The 18,999-nt window shown below is 60.4% G+C and overlaps 1 protein-coding gene across 6 annotated transcripts in view; it reads right to left on the bottom strand.

The window, feature by feature from the left end:
- Positions 1–8,956: 8,956 nt before the first annotated feature.
- Positions 8,957–18,999, bottom strand: part of ATP9B (ATPase phospholipid transporting 9B (putative)) — a 250,819-nt gene continuing 240,776 nt past the window's right edge. For all 6 annotated transcript variants that reach the window (XM_049620339.1, XM_049620338.1, XM_049620340.1 and 3 more), the window contains 3 exons: positions 14,698–14,755; positions 13,870–14,073; positions 8,957–9,348 (listed from right to left, as the gene is read on the bottom strand). In XM_049620339.1, the coding sequence (XP_049476296.1) occupies positions 9,212–9,348; positions 13,870–14,073; positions 14,698–14,755 (399 nt within the window). In that variant the 3' untranslated portion in view covers positions 8,957–9,211. The remainder of the gene's footprint in view (positions 9,349–13,869; positions 14,074–14,697; positions 14,756–18,999) is intronic.

The following is an 18,999-nucleotide window of genomic DNA, read 5'->3' on the forward strand; positions in this document are numbered from 1 at the left end:
CCACCCCCCCGCCCTGCGCCGGAGTCCCCCCCCCCCCCCCCCCCCGCCAAGGCTGAAGAATATTCAGGTGTGTGTGCCACCCTCTGTGCATCCGTCTGTCCACAGAGGGATGTCGGGCTCGCTTGTGCCTTTCTCGTGACCGTGCTGCGGCGAACATGGGGTGCAGGTGTCCCCCGAGGGCTGGGCTGCTGGGCCCAGGGAGGCCGGTGAGGAGAGGCTGCCTGGGCTTCTGTGTTTGCGGGTCTCCCTGCGCGGCCTCATGCGCACGCCCCTGGGCTCCGCGCCTGCTCCGGCCGGCCATCTCCCTGGTGCCCCTGTCCCGAGACCCGGCCGGGCGGGGGGTGGAGGAGCAGACAGAGGCCACCCGCCGTCTCTCGCTGTTTCGGTTTCTTCTCCTTCTGTCACACATCGGGGTGGGGGTGCCCAGGGGGGCCGAGGGGAGAGGGAGAGCAGCGGAAGCCAACGTGAGGGTCCCTGGGGCTCAGGGTGGGCCGTCGGCCGCATCCGTCCGGGGCGGTACAGTAGGGGGTGGCGGGGGTGTGGGGGGGCAGCCCCCACCGTGGCTGTGACGCGCCCCCCTGCCCCGCAGGCGTTGGGTCACCCGCACGGCCCTGCAGTGTGCCTCACGTCTGCTGTCCTGTGCACCCGGTCCTCCCCCGCTGGGCACGTGTCGGGCAGAGCAAGGGAGTGAGAGCAGGGACCTGGAGGGCTCCCGGCCTCTTACCCCCTCGCGGGCGCCATGCTGAGAGGGCCGCCTGGGCGCCAACTTCTTCCCAGGGACAGCAGGGCCCTGGACGGCGGGTTCCCGTCGCTCTACCGCCCCACCCCTTTCTCCGGGTGGCTTCTGTCCCGGCGTCCACATCCCTGCTGCGTGGCTGACGCAGCACCTCCGGGGGGCCAGGTGGCCAACCTGGAGCGTCCTCTGAGCTGGCAGGAGGCCCCAGCACCCGCGGGGGACGCCCTGTGGGAAGTGCTCGTATCTTCTGAGACGGTGCCCCCGCAGGTGAGAGCTGAGCGGACACAGAGCCCTGGCTGGTGTCCGAGGGGCAGGCAGAGCCGGGCAACCCAGCTGGGGTGCCAGGGCCGGCCCCCGACGTGCCGGGGTGGCGTCCTGCTCCTGGCACGCCCAAGGAAGCCATCGCGTGCACGGGCCTCCGCCCCGGTCACGACGGCCCCGCAGGCGTCCAGCCCTCGTCCCAGGAACCCGGGGCCTGTCGTCTCTCGTGGCAGAAGCGACAAAGGACTCCGAGCTGGGACAGTGCCGGGTTCCAGGTGGGCTCAGTGCATTCAGGGTCCTCGTGGGAGGGAGGCTGGACGTGGGGGCCGGGAGGACAGGGCGGCCGGCCGGCGACCGGGGGCCGGGGAGCCTCCAGAAGGAGCCGGCCCTGCCAGCTCCCGGACTTTCTCCCGGAGGAGCCCCTTTCGGACGTCCGCCCCCCAGGACTGTGTTGTTTCATCCGCTCCGTCTGTGCTCGTCTGTTAAGCAGCCGGGGGCTCACGGTCCGATTCGGGATCGGAGGGACCGCACTTCTCTCCTGGGACTCGGGTAGACGTGCAGTTCTGTCTCCAACGTCCAGCACCAACCTCCTGCGCCCGCACGCGCCCGGCTTCCGCCATCGGCAGCCCACTGCACCGAACGAAACCCGTCCGACCCACGCTCGGCCACCAGGGCAGACGGTGTGGACGGGCAGGGGCCCAGATCCCCAGAAATCGTGCCTGGGCCCCCACAGAGCCCGCAGGGATCGTCCCTGCGCACAGACCTCGCCCGGGTAACGGAGCCAGATGTACCGTGTGGATTTATCAATAACCGCTTTAATTTGGAAGAGGGGCACTGCTCTCCCCGAGCCCCTACAGGCGGGGAACGTCAGCTTCCCAACTTGGGACCACAAACGGACCGTTTAGAGAACGACAGAGAAATACAGACAATTAAAAGCACATCAGAGGGACGTCGGAGTCGGATGCATAATTGGAAGGTAATGGTGTGAGTCCTCCTTGCGACAAGCTAATCTTCTCCACGGAACCTGCCCTAAACGCAGGATGCTTGGGCAGGAACAGGTGTGCCAGGGAGCGGGGAGCTGGCTACTTTGTTCCGGACCCGGAGGCCGTCGGCACCTCCCAGGCGGGAGTGATGACCCCCCCAGGGCTCGCGGGCCGGAGGCGTCCTCGCTCCGCTTAGGGGACCCCAGACAAGGTAAGGTCCGTGCTGCGGGTCTGATGGTGTGGCCCCTTCTCGGCTCTAATCTGAGGAAAACAGGGAGAATACAGCGTCCCCTTCTCCGGTGTGAGAACCCAAAGCTGCTCCCGTGGTAACAGTGTCCAGATGCTCAGAGAACCCTGCTTGTCCCCAGTCTCTTCGGTCACGGCCACTCGCTTGGGAGCCACCGGGAGAAACCGAGTCACAGAGGAGAGAGACAGCGCCGCTCAAGACAGAAAGACGCCCGAGGCCAAGTCCAGGTCATGGGTGTGTGGACGGTGCCCCCCAGGGGCTGCCCGGCGCCCTGGGTTTACTCAGACCCCACCACTAACTCGAGAGCTCGTGCCTTGACACAAACTTGCAGGTTTTCCCTTTTCTCAGGAACGTGTCCGCTGGGGGCCAGGGCAGGGGGGCGGGCACAGCGCCCGAGGACACACAACTACTAGCCGTACAACTGAAACCACCTTTCTGCTCGGCTGCTGAGACCCTGGCGCCTTCGGGTAGAGGCGGAAGGAGCAACCTCGGCGGACGGCACGTGGCTGTTATGTCACCGACACCGTTCTGGCCTCCAGCGGTCACCCCACTGTCCTGGGCTGGGCGGTGTCCCCGCAAATTCACGTGTACCAGGTGTCCTCGCCTACGGGGGCAGAGACTGGAGCCACGGGGCCACGGGCCCAAGAACGCCCCGGGAACACGGCCCCGGGCACTTTGGCCTCTGACACGAGGCCCCCAGAACCGAGGGTTGAATCTGCTGTCGCACACGCCTGGCTTGCAGGACAGCGTTCCGGGGCCCTGGCAGGACGGGGGCCCCGCTCTCGGAGCCTAGGGGTTCTGGCCGGGACCCTGTCCGGGCTCTGCCGAGGGCAGGGGCCCAGACCTGCCGGCGGCTTAGCTGAGTGCGGACGGGGTGAGGAGGTGCGGCTGTGTTCTGGGGGCCCGTCCGCTGTGCCCAGTGACCCGGGGCTTCCCCTGCAGGGCCCTGCGGTGCCCTGGTTCCTGAGGGCGTCCCTGGTGGGCCTGGGTCTTTCTCCCCTTCTTTGTGCACAGGTTGCGGGCTGGGCCCAGGACTCCCCACGAGCCCCGGTTGGACAGGTGGTGGAGCGCCGGGCAGCCCGGTAAGAGGGGGGCAGACAGACGGACGGGCCCGGGCCTTGGGGGTGGACACGGCTGCCCACCCCCGACCGGTCGCTGCTCCGAGCCCCTGCCGGGCTTGCGGGGGGAGGACAGAGCAGGGGAGGGCAGCAGGGCTGGGGCCGGAGGGGTCCCCGTGACGAGGACCCGCATGGGGGGGATGCGCCAGGATGCTGGGAGCAGCCCCGCGGCCCCTGATGCGGAGCCGCCTCTCTTCAGGGCGCGAGGCTGGTGTCACTTGCCTCTGGGGCCCCAGAGCCGGCACCTGCACGCACCCGCCCGCCCGCCGCCCGGTGGCCTCGGACACAGGGCGCTTCTGGGCTCTCTCTCGTTCTCTCACCGCTGAGTGTTTTTAAGACTCAGAAAAAAGGACACAGAATCGGTTCTGCTGGTCCCCACGGCTTCCGCTCGCCAACTCGGCCTCCGGAAACTTCCGGACCCACCAGGAGGTTCTGTCCACGGGGAGGGGGCTGCGGGCCGGGGCAAGCTCTCGTGGGGCCCTCCCCTGGACCAGGAGACCCCCGCCTGACACACGGGGCCTGCCTCTCACCTGTTTGGGAGGAGGAGCCCGTGGCTCCCATTCAGACAAAACAGGCACCACACAAGCCCGTGGGCCCCGAGGCAGCTCAGGGAGGACACCCAGGTGTAAGAACTCTTCTCTGCTGTCCCCAAGCCGCGGCCTCTGCCGCGCACCGGCGGGGTGTCATTTCTTAGCTTCCAGCACCACCTTCTGGAATCTTCTGAAATGACACCCGGAGGTACGCCAGATGCTGAGGCATTTCCTGTGTGTTTGGAGCAGGTCTGAGGCTGGCACCAGGGCACGAGGGCCCCCACCAGCAGGCGCTGCTCGAAGCGTCCCCATGCATCTTGCATCTCGGGGGCTGGAGATGCCCGAGGACGCACGTCGGTGCCACGTTCCTGCCTCAGAGTGGCCCCCACAACTCCACCCGGCACTCCCCGCCGCCAGGACCGAGGGACACGAGAGGCCTTCTGGGCCAGTGGGACAGAGCCCTTGTAGGGGAGGCCGCTCGGCCCGGGGAGGCTGCGGGAGGAAAGGGGGGCTCCGACGGACTGTCTTTGCAGCTCCTCTGTTGGTCCGACATTATTCCAAGACGAAAGCTCTCAGGAGACGATGTGCCAGAAAGCCCCGTCACGGGGGGGACACAGGGCGGCCCGGAGGCTGGCTGCAGGGTCCTGGCGGGAAAGCCTGCTGCGCTCTGTCTGTCCTGGTGGCTGCCGGGCTGGGAGGGGGCCACCGGGAGGGGCGGAGCCTGACCATTCGCCCTGGGGGGGCAACACGGCTCCCCTCGAGTCCCCACCGCACCGTCTGGGGAGGGATCTTCATGCACCTCGGCCTCAGGTTAATGCCAGGAAGGAGCGGACGGCCTCCCAGGCTCTGGGGAAATCACTTTAAACTTCGCTGTGCCTTGGTTTCTCCACACACCCTGTCAAAAGTTTTCGGAGGCGTCAGGTGACCGTTGCCGTCCTGGGAGGGGGACAAGGCCAGCCCACCCCCAAGGACTTGAGGGGAGAACTGGTAGAGGGGGACGTGACGGTGGCCATGCCCGAACAGCCCTAAACTCAGGTGTCCTTCTCCCCCCAAACACCAGACCGGGTCAGCGCCTACCTGTTTCTCTTCCAGTTCCACCGAAGGAATCCCAGGACATAACCTCCTTGGATGGAAGTCCGGGAGGGAGGAGGGCAGGGTCTCGGTCAAGCCCGGGCCGTCCAAGGTGACCCACCTGCTCACAGGTACTGGCCGTGGTGCACGTCAGGTGGACACGATCTGGGGTGGAGGGAGGTGACCCCATCTCTGGGGCGGGGGGAGCATGTCCTCTGGAGGACACGGGGGGCCTTCTGTGGGTCTCCTCGTCCTCAGAGCCTGAGGAATTTGGCGGGGGCGGGGGGTGGTGGTGGTGCTGGCATCTGCTTGGGGCCCGGCCCCTTGGGCTGGGTCTGCAGCGTTCAGGTGAGATGTGGTGACGCTGAGTGAGGCCGGCAGATCTGTGGGTCAGGGGCCCAGGTGACAAGGGCAGCAGACCCTGACCTGTGTCCCTGAACAGCAACCTGGGCTCCCTAGTGATGCGGGAGGCAGGGGGGGAGACAAGAAGAGCCCACGGGGGCCTCCCAACGGGGCTCAAGGTGCAGGGAGTCGTGGCCTCCTTCCACAGGTGGGAGTCCACTCCTCACTGGGGGTCCCTTGCCCGATGACCCTGAGCCTTCATGCCCCCAGAGCCAGGACAGGACGAACAGGGTCCGAGGCAGTCACTCCAGGGCCATCCCATTTCGACAAGGGGCCTCTTTGGCCTAAGCAGCAAGGAACAGGTGGCCACTTCTGCGATCTGCTTTGGCTCCTTGGGGTGTAGTCTGTGGGCTTTGCTAACACAGCTCAGCCCTCAATATTCAGAAATACTGAGGACAACACGTGATAATAGGTGCTTGTCTGGAATAGGACAAAATTGTAGAGGGCATCCACCGAACTGCCCATCCGTCCATTCATCCACCTGGCCTCCCATCCGTCCATTCGTCACCTGTCCATCCATGCGTCCATTCATCCACCTGTCCATCCATGCGTCCATTCATCCACCTGTCCATCCATCTGTCCTTTCATCACGTGTCCATCCATCTGTCCATTCATCCATCTGTTCATCCATCTGTCCATTCATCCACCTGTCCATCCGTCCATTCATCTGTCCATCCATCCATCCACCCATCCACCTGGCCTCCCATCCGTCCACTCATCCACCTGTCCATCCATCCGTCCATTCATCCACCTGTCCATCCATCCGTCCATTTATCCACCTGTCCATCCATGTGTCCTTTCATCACGTGTCCATTCATCTGTCCATCCATCCATCCATCCATCCATTCATCCACCTGGCCTCCCATCCGTCCATTCACCCACCTGTCCACCCATCCTTCCACTCATCCACCTGGCCACCCACCACCTGCCTGCCCACCCTGTCATCCACCCATGCACCCAACTGTGCCTCCATCCACCCCTTCTCCCACCTGTCCATTCATCTACCTGCCCACCGCGTCACCCGCCTGTCCGCCCTACTGCACGCGTCAGAGCTCCAGTGGCAGTGAGGCACTGGGGTAGAACACTCAGCACCTCCTCACACCAGGCCCCTCTTGTGCCCGTGTTCCTCATTAACATGAACTGGCCTAAATTCCCTGGCGGCGGGCTGTCCTGACCGCCTGTCACGGTCTGTGAACACACAGGCCTCCGCACGCGCCCTCCACCTCCTGACCTCGAGACCCTTTCCTGTCGCTCGTCGAATTCCCTGGGGCTGTCTGATGCGCGGTGTCGTCCTCCGCCCAAAGCGTTCGTGACCTCTCCAGGTGCTTGGGCCACACAGTCCGAGTCGGCCTTGCCTGCCAGCTGTGGGCCTCTGGTCCCGCCCCGGCCTGCCGAGCTCCCCCACCGCAGGGCCTGGAGAAAGCTGCTGTCGCTTCTTTTTCAGCGTGGGCCTCGCCTCCTCGGAGGAGCCGGTCACCCGCCCTTGGCCTCCGGAGCGCGCCTCTCCACCTCGGCGAGTTTCCTCGGCAGGGGAGCATGGCCCATCCCTGCGAGGGCAGCACCTGCCCCGCGGGCACCCACCACGGGCACCGTGCACACCCACTGTGTGCACAACAGACACCACGCACTGCGTGTGGCTCACAGCAGACAGGGAGAACACGGCTACACTATCAGACAATTAAAACGCGCTTTGCACGCCCAAAAGGCGGCAAAGCAACCCTGAAGTCCTACAGGGTCGGACAGCTTTCACAAATGGAGCTGACGGGGCTTGGCGACTTGGGCCGGGGACCAAGCGCGGGGACGGTCGCTGCCCGCCGCCTCCCTGTGCAGCGCCCTCCCGTCTCTGCAGGGCTGGTTCCTAAACGTGAACCTGACTGGGACCGGGTGACCCTCGTGGGGCAGCTGCCTTGTGTCACCTGGCAGAGGGCTGGAGTCACAGACATCGCCCGTGCCACCACTGTGCGCCAGCCGCCCACGGAGAGCTTCTGTTATTGCCACTGTCCCGTCACTCAGCCCTGGTGGCAGAGATCGCTCCCCCTTCACAGATGAAAACACACCTGAGCTCGGAGTCTAATTTGGACGTAATGCACCTTCATTTCTCAGGACTCAGGTCGAGCTCTGTCTGCTTAGTCAGAATCCAGCTAAGACCCCCTGGCTTGGAGAAGTTTCTGTATTTTTTAATTTTCATTATTTTTATTTTTAAAATTTTTAGAGGGAGAGTGTGGGGGGGGGGGGGGGGGGGGGGGGGAGACAGAGAATCCGAAGCAGGCTCCGTGCTGTCTGTGCAGAACCCGATTCAGGGCTCGATGCCACGAATCGTGAGAGACCATGGCCTGAGCCGAAACCCAGAGTCGGACGCTCAGCCGACTGAGGCACCCAGGCGTCCCTATGGATCTTTACATCACTCTGCAGAACCATTCCCAGCGCTTCCTGGTTTCTCAAGTTTCTGGTCGCTCACAACTCATATGTCGGAACTAAGCAATTCCGAGGCGGACCCCCCATTTGCTCTGGGACATCCTGCGTGTCCCACAGGCCGTCGGCTGTGGACGGGCTGAGATTTCTGTGATGCCCCAAGTTCAGGGTGTGCTCCCGTCCCCGCCACAGGCTGCGTGCGCGGTGGCCTCAGGACCTGAGCCCACAGCGCGTGGGGCCGGCTCCGCGGCCGGAGATGGCGACGTCGGGCCGGCAGCGGGGACCCCGGCGCTTGGCCACCCCCCCCCCCCCCCGAAGCAGCTTCCTGCCCGCGCTCCTTCCTCACAGCTGCTGCTTTTCCGCTTTGGGAGGACACCGCAGGGACGCCTGGGCGGTGGGTGGTGCCTGAGGACACGGCATGCGGCTCCACCGGTGGCTGATGACCCCGTGGTGACTGGGGGACGGGCCACCTGCTGGGGGAGGCCGAGCTGAAGGGTGAGAACAGACCGGAACCACCTGGCACGGGAGGCACCCGGCCTCGGGACACAGGGAGGAGCTGCCCTTCCAGCCAAGAGCCCACCGCTCGGAACCCCCCAGTACGCTCCTGGTGACGGGCAGGGGGTCGGGGGTCACCAGTGACACCCAGGGTGCTCCACAGAGTGGCGGGGGCCACCTCCGCGCCTGGAAAAACGCCCCATTGGACGAACACAGCTGCGTGGGCGCACGAAACCCTAATGGCAGCCGGAAACACACGGGCTGCTTCTAGCAGGACGCTGTCAGGTGCGTGTGCGTGCTTACGACCCCAGCGCCGGGACCAGCGGGGACGGGGCGGGCGAGGCAGCGCTGTGAGCGCACAGGACCGCCGGGGTCCACTTCCAGACCCGGCGCGGGGGTTTCCCCGTTAGAAGCGGGTTCACTCAGCGGCGACGCCCTCGAGCGCACGTCGCTGGTGGCGGCCACGGACTTAGTGCAGAGACGCGGCCCCCCTTCCGCCTTGGCCGCAGCGCGTGTGGAGACGCGGCCCTTCACGCTGGGAACTCGAGTCCCCGCGGGGGAAGTGTGACCGGCGGGGAGGCATCGGCGGCAAACACAGACACCAGCGTTTGGCGTCTAGACTTTATTCCGGTTGAGCGGAAGGGGCTTTCTCTACCGTGACATCGGAGAGAGAATCTGAATGTTGGGAAATGGCCAAATGCTAAATAAACTTTCATTTTAATTCTCAGAACACGAGAGTCAGACGAATGCTTTACAGTAACAGTGAGAGAAGTAGGGCTTCTTTTCAAAAGAAACGCGAGTGGTTTGACACGGAAACGCAGTCGTGAGCAACAGTGAGCGCGACTCGCCACGCGGGCCGGGAGCGTCCAGGCGGCGGGGGCTCCGGGCCCTCGGGCTCGTCCCTTCCCGACCTCCCCGCAGCCCCGCACGGCCCCCGAGCTGCCGCTGTGGCCGGCCTAGGACGTGAGCTTGGTGTAGCTGGGGGGAGACAGCTTCCGCTTCAAGTACTTGAGGACGTACAGCGGCAGACAGCTGACCATGGTGATGGCCGACACTTTCCACACGAAGGTCACGGTCGTGATGAAGGCAACATCTGTAGGGAAGAGGCAGGAACAGGTTGAAGAGGCGGCCCGAAGCCGCAGACCCACGGCCGTGGCGCGTCCCCGCAGACGCTAGAGACGGGCCCGCGCACCTGGCGTGATGGGCTCTTTCAGCAGAAGAAACGGAAGCCAGATCTTAGAGACCCAGTATGACGTCCCCAAATGCCCTCCAGCGGGTGGAGGCTTGGCGCGGTCTGTCGTACCCGGTCTGGGAGGTGACCCCGCGCACCGCGACCTCTGTGTTGGCGGGTGAGGCCGTCAGCCCAAGGGGCCCGCAGGCTCGCCTTTCCGCCCAGGCGGAGAAAGCCGGGCTGCCCGGATGTGTCCTGGGAGGGGCGCGTGCGGGAGCCCACACTCAGTGCTCGTTCTCGCCCTGGCAGGACTCACGGATTCCACACGCGTCGAAGCCAGGGCCGAGCCCGCAGACGGATGGATATGGTCTGGATTTAACCGTGCTTTGAAAAACCCTGCCAGTGTTTTCCAGGGCCTCAACCACTAAAGACAGAAAAGCAAAACCAGCCGCAGGGAGGGATGCACGGCGCCCTGACGGACGCGATTCTCAGCAGCAGACGCAGAGGCCTGGGCACCTGCCCTCACCCAGCAGAGGTGGGGGAACCTCAGCGGGGAACAGCCCAACGCCAAACTGTGGCACAAGGAGAGTCAGCGAGAAACCGGGAGAGACTGGTCATCACTGCCTGTCTCCAACTCTTCTGCTAAATTTGTGTCCTTGTGAAAGAAACAAGAACATCAGCTAAGAAAGCTCCGGAGACACTCTGCCTGCACCTGTCTGAAAACAGGCCAGGAACGGGGACGACAGAGGAGAGGCGAAGGGGGTAGCAGGACCTCGCAAGCTGCCAGCGGTAAACGTGACCATGGGAAATGCATCTGTAATTGTGGTTTCACTGCTTTCGTGTTCCTGCCTGTCGTGTTGGCATACAGTGTTGCTTTTTTGTAAAGTTTACTTATTTATTTAGAAAAAGTGTGAGCAGGGGAGAGAGGCAGAGAGGGAGGAAGGGAGGGAGGGGGGGAGGGAGAGAGGGAGGGGGAGACAGGGGGGGAGAGAGAGAGAGAGAGAGAGAGAGAGAGAGAGAGAGAGAGAGAGAGTTGCAAGCAGGCTCCACGGCCAGTGAGGAGCCCGATGCGGGCCTCCAACCCACGGCCTGGGATCATGACCTGAGCTGAAATCAGGAGTCAGAAGGCCAACCGGCTGAGCCACTAGGCGCCCCCGTAAGATGTTTTAAACCATAACCAAAAGACAATAACTGACTCATGGCAACTTACTCATTTTTTAAACATTTATTTTCTAATTTTGAGGGAGCGAGCCAGTGCGAACAGGGCAGGGGCAGAGAGAGAGGGACAGAGAGAATCCCCAGCAAGCACCGCACTGTCAGGACGGTGGGGCTGGGTCCCATGAACTGTGAGATCACGATCTGAGTCGAAATCAAGGGTCGGACGATCGACCGACCGAGCCCCCACGTGCCCCAACTTACTGCAACTTTAAGGCGCATCCCCCAACATTCCCTATAGGATCCAGACCTCAAGGTTCCGGGGGATTTAGTCTCAAAGGCAAAACCCGCTGTGTGTGGCGCTTCCCCAGGTGCGTGTGCACACGCCTACTGGAAGGTCCCGCACCTGACACAAAGGTTGCTGGTGACGGGTCCTGACACGAAGGACAGACGTGCTTCCGGGAGGGGCTGCTGTGCGTGACCATCAGTCCTCACCCCAGACAACTGTGCCTGTGTCGTACTCTTCCACAGCAGTTTGAGGCTCTTCTCTTTCTCTCCTGGTGAAGACAACTTTGCCCCAAAGGCTCATGGTGTGGCCTGGAACGCTGCTTACTCACAGAAAAAACGTCGCCGTTTTGATTTTCAGGGACCAAGGCTTCTGCCTCAAGACGAATTTTCTGACACACGTCGACATACTGACAGGCGATGCTCTGACCCGACGGCTCATCAGGGAGGGCCCGCCAGCATCTGAAGGGGGGCAAGCCATGTAGACTCCAGGGCCGTCCTCCCGCCCTCATCCCCAGGGCCACGCGGCACTCTACCTTCTCACCTCCTCCCGCCTGCCGCAACCCCACATGCACCAACGGCAAGACGCTGGCTCTCGGAGGCACTCACCCGAGTGACTCCCACGCCCCGCGCCCCTCACCGTGAAGCTCCCTCCCGCGGGGTCCTGCACCTGCCCAGGCAGCAAGTTGCCCGATGCCCCGCGAAGCCACAGGAGCGGTGCGCCCACGGCACGTGGCCTCATCACGCGCCCCGGGTGGCAGGCGCCGGCTGGAGTCGCGCAGGCCAGCCTGGACCCGGGCCCGGCGGTGCCCTCGACGCCTTGGTGCTGCCCCAGAGCACAGCCCTTGCCAGGACCGTGACCTGCCCCCAAAGAGGCCACACAACACGGAGACCTTCCGGAAGCCCCCGGCTCTCCTGCAGACGGGCCGGGCCCGGGAATCAGCCTCCGTCGGCCGACGGCCTCGGACAGTGCTCCCAGAAGTGGCTTTCACGGAGCGCGCGTGTCCGTCCGCACTGTCCCCTCCTCTCCCCGTGGCCAGGCCGGAGCCGCTCTCCCGCTCAGCTGTGCACGCTGCCCTCGGAACCTGGGGCAGCGACTCATACTCCCCGGACGCCTCTGCAGGGCACGCTCACGCTCCTGACCGCCCGCAGAGGCTGCTTTGGCCTCTCCCTCGGAGCCGTGGGGACTTCCCATCCTCGGGGGCGTCTGGAGCTTCCGAGGAGGGTGGGTCCGGTGTGCATCCCGTCTTGTCCCCCGCAGACACAGGGACTTCGGATCTGGCTTTTTCTTGTGCTGTTTCCGAACTCATTCCCATGCTGTGTGTTCTCTTCCTGGGAATCCCGGTGGTCGAGGGCAGGGACCTGTGCTCCTCCTGGTTTCCACCCCACGAACTCTCTCTCCGCCTCTTTGCTCACCTTCGGGGAGGGCTCCTTGGTCGTATCTTCCACTCCTGCGACGTCTCTGTTATCACGCTACTCCCCCCGCCCTGTTCTGGGCCACCGGACACAGCTCCTCTCATTCTGAGGTTTGTGCCCCCCTCCGGGGCTGCGGCTGTGTCTGTCAGGGCTTCTCCCCAGCTGTCTGCTCTCCGCTCACCGGAGCCACGATGCGCTGCTGCAAACCTCTGTGGGGTGTGTCAGGCGCCCGTCAGGCTGGGCGTCCAGCCGCGTGGGGCAGGTGACAGAAGTGAATCCTCAGTGAGTGAACTTAAAGGAAGGGCTGGCCTGCACAGACCACAGTCACACGAGGGGCTGTCTGGAGGCCGTTCGGGTTTACTGGTTGCTGGGAGGCCGGCCACAGGCTGATGTCACAAGGCCCTGAGGCGACCACCCCAGTTCTGCTGCTCTGGGCGGGGGGGGGGGGGGGGGGGGGGAGGTGCTGGGAAGTCCTCTGCACTGGTCACACGAGAGTGCGACTGAGTGGCTTTGCACAGCGACGGCGGGTACGAGCAGGCAGCGTCTTTTGCTGGGTTATTGGCGCTGACGAAACCACCAGGGACATGACGCAGTCTTCCCTTTTCTCAAAGTCCCCTGGGAAGTTCCACGTCAGATCGGGAAAGCAGTCACTGAGCTGAGTTTCTGACGTGCAGTGTGGACCCAAGAACCGTTTCCACCCTGCGGGGGCCGGGGCTCGGGGTGGGGGGAGGCCCGAGCACCTGACGGTGATGCCCGAAGGACAAACATCATCTCTGGGCTCATCTGACCATATCCTGTCTTCTCGCTGCCCTAGTTCTAAAATCCCTGCAGTCCCAAGGCCACATCAATCCCTTCCAGGACGGCACCCAACAGAACTGGCCACTGGGCGTCCACCTCCAGCTGGAAAGGCCTGAGACTGGCAACAGGGAGGGAGGAGCTGCTGTGTGGTGAGGACAACGTGATGAAGGGACCGCGTGGGGCTTCTCCGGGCAGGAGTCCCTCCGAGGGAAGCGCTTTGAGGCAGTCAGGCGGGTCCTGGGCAGGTGGCATCAGGTGGCAGGTGAGGGCGACTCTGGCCCACTCTCCCTCCGATCTGTACGGCAGGGTGACCAGGACCAGCCTGGTGGCAACTGGAGCCACAGTCTGAGTGTGGACCAGCAGCCACGTGTGGGGACAGGTTCCGTGAGGCCACCCTGTCAAGGTCGCTAGGCCAGGGACAGCGGAGTGGGGGTGAGCGTGCCCAGTGACCCCATTACAGTGCCCACGGCGCTTCGTGCCGCCGCCGTGGGGCCCTGTGGCCTCCGTGTCGGGGGCAAGCCCGCCCGTCCCCTGGGAAGAGGGACAAACCGTGGAGACTTATGGAAACGGTCATCTTCAGTGTCTTTTCAGAAGCCAGCGTGCTGACGATCTGAATTTTTCAAATTATGACAAGGACTTTAATCTTTCCACGAAAACAAGCTTTTTGTGTCGTGAAGTGTTCTGACGTGGGTTTTACCGTGATCTGTGGTTTAAGACGACGTGGTAAGAAGCAACAATAAAAAATGTTCAAAAACACTTTGAACAAACCAGATTTCCAAGGCAACTTACCAAAATACTCATTCAGAAAAGCCAGCGAGGCCACGTAGCAGCCCAGGCTGAGGACCTCGGCCACCGCCATCAGCCAGTGCCACGTCCTGATGGTCAGGGCCACCATCAGGAGCTCCGTGAGGATGAGCGCCGTGAAGGAGATGGCCAGCACGTGCACAAACTCGGACTCGAACAGGAGCAGGGCCCCGTACATGAGGATGCCACCTGGAACACACAAGCAGGGGACACGCGGCTCCGATCAGGGTGCGAAACGAGCGCCGTGCAAGCCGGTGGGGCGACGTCACAGAAGGAGCACCTGACACGAGTCACACTTAAAATACGGGACTGCGTGCACCCCACACGTCGCGCTGACGATTTACGGAAACTCCGGATTACGGATAAAACAAGACGTGGCCCCAAGCGGAGGCGCAGGAACCGTTTACAACCTGGAGGAAAGGCCGCGTCGCCTCTCCCCCCAGCAGTTCTGCTCTCGAGGGAACGCACGCGGGGTTACTTGACTGTCGCGACCTCCCCTTTATTGGGAGCACCCAGCCCAGGCGGCTGCTGGCTCCTGTCCACCCAAGTGAGGTTTCTCACCCTTGAAGGGAAACCACTGCATGGGGCACACAATGTGTAGGTGCGTGTGGAGATGTTCCTGGGTTAACAGTTCATTAAAAACAGGTCAGTTTTTAGGTGACGCACGCCAGTCAAAACATCAGGCCACACTGCGGCGTGCAGGGGTCCGGGGCTGCTGATGGAGCTGTGGCCTTCTGGAATTGAACCGAGGGGTGAGAACGGCGTTGCTAGAAGACACGACGCGTCAGTCCCGGAGAGACAGGCCCGTCTTACCTTGGTAAATGCTGATCAAAACCCAGACGAGGAAGGTCTTGAAAGACAAGGATCTCCCCTAGGGGTAAACAGTGGAATATCTTAGTTAACGGAGCGGAACACGCGTGACACACAGCTTTTCAAACAGCCAGGAATGAGCACAAATGCTAAAAGGCCCCCGAGGCCCAACCCCCCGCCCCCCACAGCCTGCCTGCGCCCCCCCGCGTGCACCTGTGGCATGCAGCCATGTCTCGTTTGACCTCTGGTGACCTGCAGCCACACGCTCGTTGGCTTCCCAGGAGTGGATGTGCGTAAGCAAACGCTTAAATGCACTAGCAGATGAAGACTTTGTCGTAAAAACAACTTCATTTACGCCCTTACTTCTTCCGAACAAACATCTCCATGTTTATTTTTTAGTTTCTCCAGATAAAAACGGACGGTCTACCTCTGCTCAAGTTGGAGCTTATGAACCCTGAGATCCTTTCTGGAAACGAGTCCAAGAGTGACAGACAGAGTGGTTTTCGTACAGCCACCTTCACTTTCGCAACTTAGCCCGGGCTGTTCGGGATGCGTGCAGGATGGTGGAGCACGGCCTGCGGCCTTGCCTGACTTCCGTCCCGAAGACATGTACACCCAAGAGGGAAGACTCGGCCATTAACCAACCGCACTGACCTGCTGGCGCTAAGGGCTGCTCCCAGGCAATGCTCCTTAGACAAGACCGTGAGAATGACAGACACTCGGACAGAGCCCCTCGGGGCCACCACCAGATAGATGCGTGTGCTCACAGACCACTGCCTTTCTTCCACACCGCTGCTTCAACGTTCTCATCCATGCAGCGTTGTGGTGAGACGGGCAGACATCGTCCCCATTTACAGATGCAGAGACACAGAGAGAGAGTCTGGGGCTTTCCATAAGTCCACGTTGCAGGTTAGCTATGCTGATGTGTACATCTGATCCTTGACATGGGTTTGAACTGTGAGGGTTCTTCTTTAAATAAATATGGTAGTGAAAATGTATTTTCTTGTCCTTATGATTTTTTTTAAGTTTATTTTCAGGGAGAGAGAGAGAGAGAACACTAGGGAGGAGCAGAGAGAGAGAGAGAGAGAGAGAGAGAGAGAGAGAGAGAGAGAGAGAATGCAAGCTGTCAGCACAGAGCCCCATGCAGGGCTCAAACCCACAAACAGATCATGATCTGAGCCAAAACCAAGAGTCAGATGCTCAATCAACTTAACCACCCAGGTGCCCCTCCTTGTAATTTTCTTAACGTTTTTTTCTCCAGCCTACTTTATTGTGATGTGTGTGATGTATATAACACATGATATTCAAAGCCCACGTTAATCAAAGGTTTATGTGACGAGTGAGGATTCTGGTCAGCGGCAGGCTGTTGGCAGTTACGTGTCGGGCAGTCGAAAGTGATCTGCAGATTTCTGACTGTACACAGTGTCCGTGCCCCTGACCCCCCAAGGTTCAAGAGTCAACTGCAAATGACCAGAGTCCGAAGCTGTGTCTGTGACCAGGGTCCCTCTGCCCGGGGAGGTGGGTGGTCTCCGAGTCAAAGTGCCATGAGATGCCAGCAAAGGAATATGGGAGATGGAGGGGGGCATTTCCATGACGACCTCCAGAGCAGTCTGCATCCCAGCCGTGATCACCTAGTCAGGTGACAACTTCACAGAAGAGACGCATGCCGTGAGACACGTGTGGCCACTCCAGCATCTTCCTGAGTTACACGCCAAACCCGAGTCCTTAGCATACGTACGTGTGAAAAGTAAGGTTCAAATACAACAGGTGTTTTTTTTTTTTAATTTTTTTTTTTTAACATTTATTTATTTTTGAGACAGAGAGAGACACAGCATGAACGGGGGAGGGGCAGAGAGAGAGGGAGACACAGAATCCGAAACAGGCTCCAGGCTCTGAGCCGTCAGCACAGAGCCCGATGCGGGGCTCGAACCCACGGACAGTGAGATCATGACCTGAGCCAAAGTCGGACGCTTAACCGACTGAGCCACCCAGGCGCCCCGAACAGGTGTTTTTGAAAGGCAATGCTGATTTAAAAAAGGCGGAGAACGTTAACCTGTGTCACACAGGTCCTTTCAGTGCCGATTTCCCAAGCACACTTCTCTGACTGGACGCCAACAGGTGTTTGATCCTCAACAAAATGCACATGTCATTAAGCACATGGCCGATTTTATCTGAGTATTTTAAAAGAGAACTTAAATTTTTTGATGTAAAACTAACAGATTTAGTCTGTAGCCAGATTTGCTGACATCTGTTCAACATTATGTATGTGACACGATAATCAGTTTATATAGTGAAAGACACAAAGGGGTATCTGTGCTGTTTCTTGTATCAGAAGCGACAAAATCATCACACGGTGTCTGTTAAAGAGAACGTATCAGTGTGCGCGGAGCTCCTGTATCCAAGCAGGCTGTAGGTTCCTAGGGCAAAACGCTACAAGATGGGCATAAGAACTGTCGATACAATAAATTGGAGAAAAAACCTGAAAAATATGCATAAACCACTAGCTTCTGGATGTGATGCTTGTTAATGGCTCTGGAAGACGAAAGCAAGAGTCTCGCCGTACTCGGGGGTACAAGTGTGCCGTGCACGAACACAATTCCATTCCACTCGTCCAGCGGCTCTCGTGGGCCCACACACGCCTTTCCTTCGGTTCTGGGAGAGGAAGAACGTGTCTGCCACTGACTGGTGGAGCTCTTCGCACCCCTGCCTCACACATGCACGGGATACTCCTTCAGCAGGAGCTCTGTCCGGGCAAACAGGCAGACACCGCTCAGGACCGGCCGCCCCGGGTTTGAGTCCTGCCTGGGACGCCCCAGGGCACATAGCTAACCCCGGGATGAGAGGTTTCCTCCAAGTGAATACAGATGATCATGGCACATACTCATGCGGATAGAAGACAGCAAGCATAAAGCCAGAACTCCTGAGTACTGAATAAATGCTTGTTACTATATTTAAATATTTAAATATTTCAATATGAAATCTTAAAGACCCGAAAGTACTTTTCTATTAGACACCAACCCAAACTGTAAAAAATAAAATCAAGCAAATTTTGGGAAAGGTTAATCCACCTGAAGGTCATGTGGTTTGAGACCGAGGGATCACAAGGGGCCACACCGTATCAGCTCAGCTGCCCCCAGCTGCCCTTCTCAGCCTCCCTACCTGGACCCTGGGCAGCCACCCCCCTGTCCTCTGTCCCCATCACTCTGCATTTCCCAGGCTGGCAGGCGAATGGGATCTTACGGACTTTTGAGCCTGACTTCTTTTGTGTAGCAAAACGCATTCAAGACTCGTCCGTGTTGCTGGATTGATGGTTTTTCTTCTCACTGCTGAACACTATCCCAGTGCGTGTCTGCAGTTTTGGGCAATTATGGCAAAGCTCCCGTAATCATTTATCTACAGGATTCCGTGTGAACACGAGTCTTCATCTCTCTCTGGTGAAGGCCCAGGAGTAGGACTGCTGCCTCCCGTGCTCAGTGCGTGTCTAACTTCACAAGAGACTCCAAGCCACGCTCCGTCTGGGCGGCTGTGCTATCCTGTGTTCCGTCAGCCGTGGGAGAGCCCGCGCTGCAGCCGACGCTCTGGACCTGCCTGCCTGGGGGGTCGTCGCCGGCCCCCCAGCAACAGTGGGTGGTGGTGGGAGTTTCACATACGCTCACTCGCCACCTGCATGTCGTGACCTTGGGTGTCACGTCAGTTCGTCTTTTGCCTGTTTAAAAAATTGGGTGGCCTTCTTTTTGAGTTTTGAGGGTTCTTTATATTTATCCAAGATAAAACCTTGGGTGGCAAGGAACTTGTCCTGCTAGTGTCCCGAAAGACGATCAAACATTTCTAACAAATTTTAACTTGATACATGAGCGATGTCTTGCTGGGAGTAGAATATGATGCAGAACGTCACATGACCACAACTGAGCCAAGGGTTCCTCTCTCTCTCTCTCTCTGCGGGATTGTGGGTGATCGTCTCATATGCTTGGATGCTGGGTCTCAGGCCTCGGTGTTTGGCAGAAATCAGTGAGTTTTCTGGACGTTGGAAGGTGCCCACAACTGGCACTCGTGTGCCAAGCACCTACGGACAGTCCTTTGCTTCCTTCTAGGTCAGGCTGCCTGCAGATATAGACCCTCTCCTCTGCTGCCTTACTGCCAGTTACATTACATGCAGTCTATGATGAGAGTTTATTAATACTGCACCGTAGTCATGATCCAGGCGAGCGTATACAATGGCCCCCACGCAGAGAAAGATTCCATCGAGTCAACAGATAGCAGTGATTCCATTAGTGGTAGTGAAAGTCGTCCTACACAGTAACCCTC

This window comes from Panthera uncia, assembly GCF_023721935.1.
Source record: "Panthera uncia isolate 11264 chromosome D3 unlocalized genomic scaffold, Puncia_PCG_1.0 HiC_scaffold_8, whole genome shotgun sequence".
Lineage (NCBI taxonomy): Eukaryota > Metazoa > Chordata > Mammalia > Carnivora > Felidae > Panthera > Panthera uncia.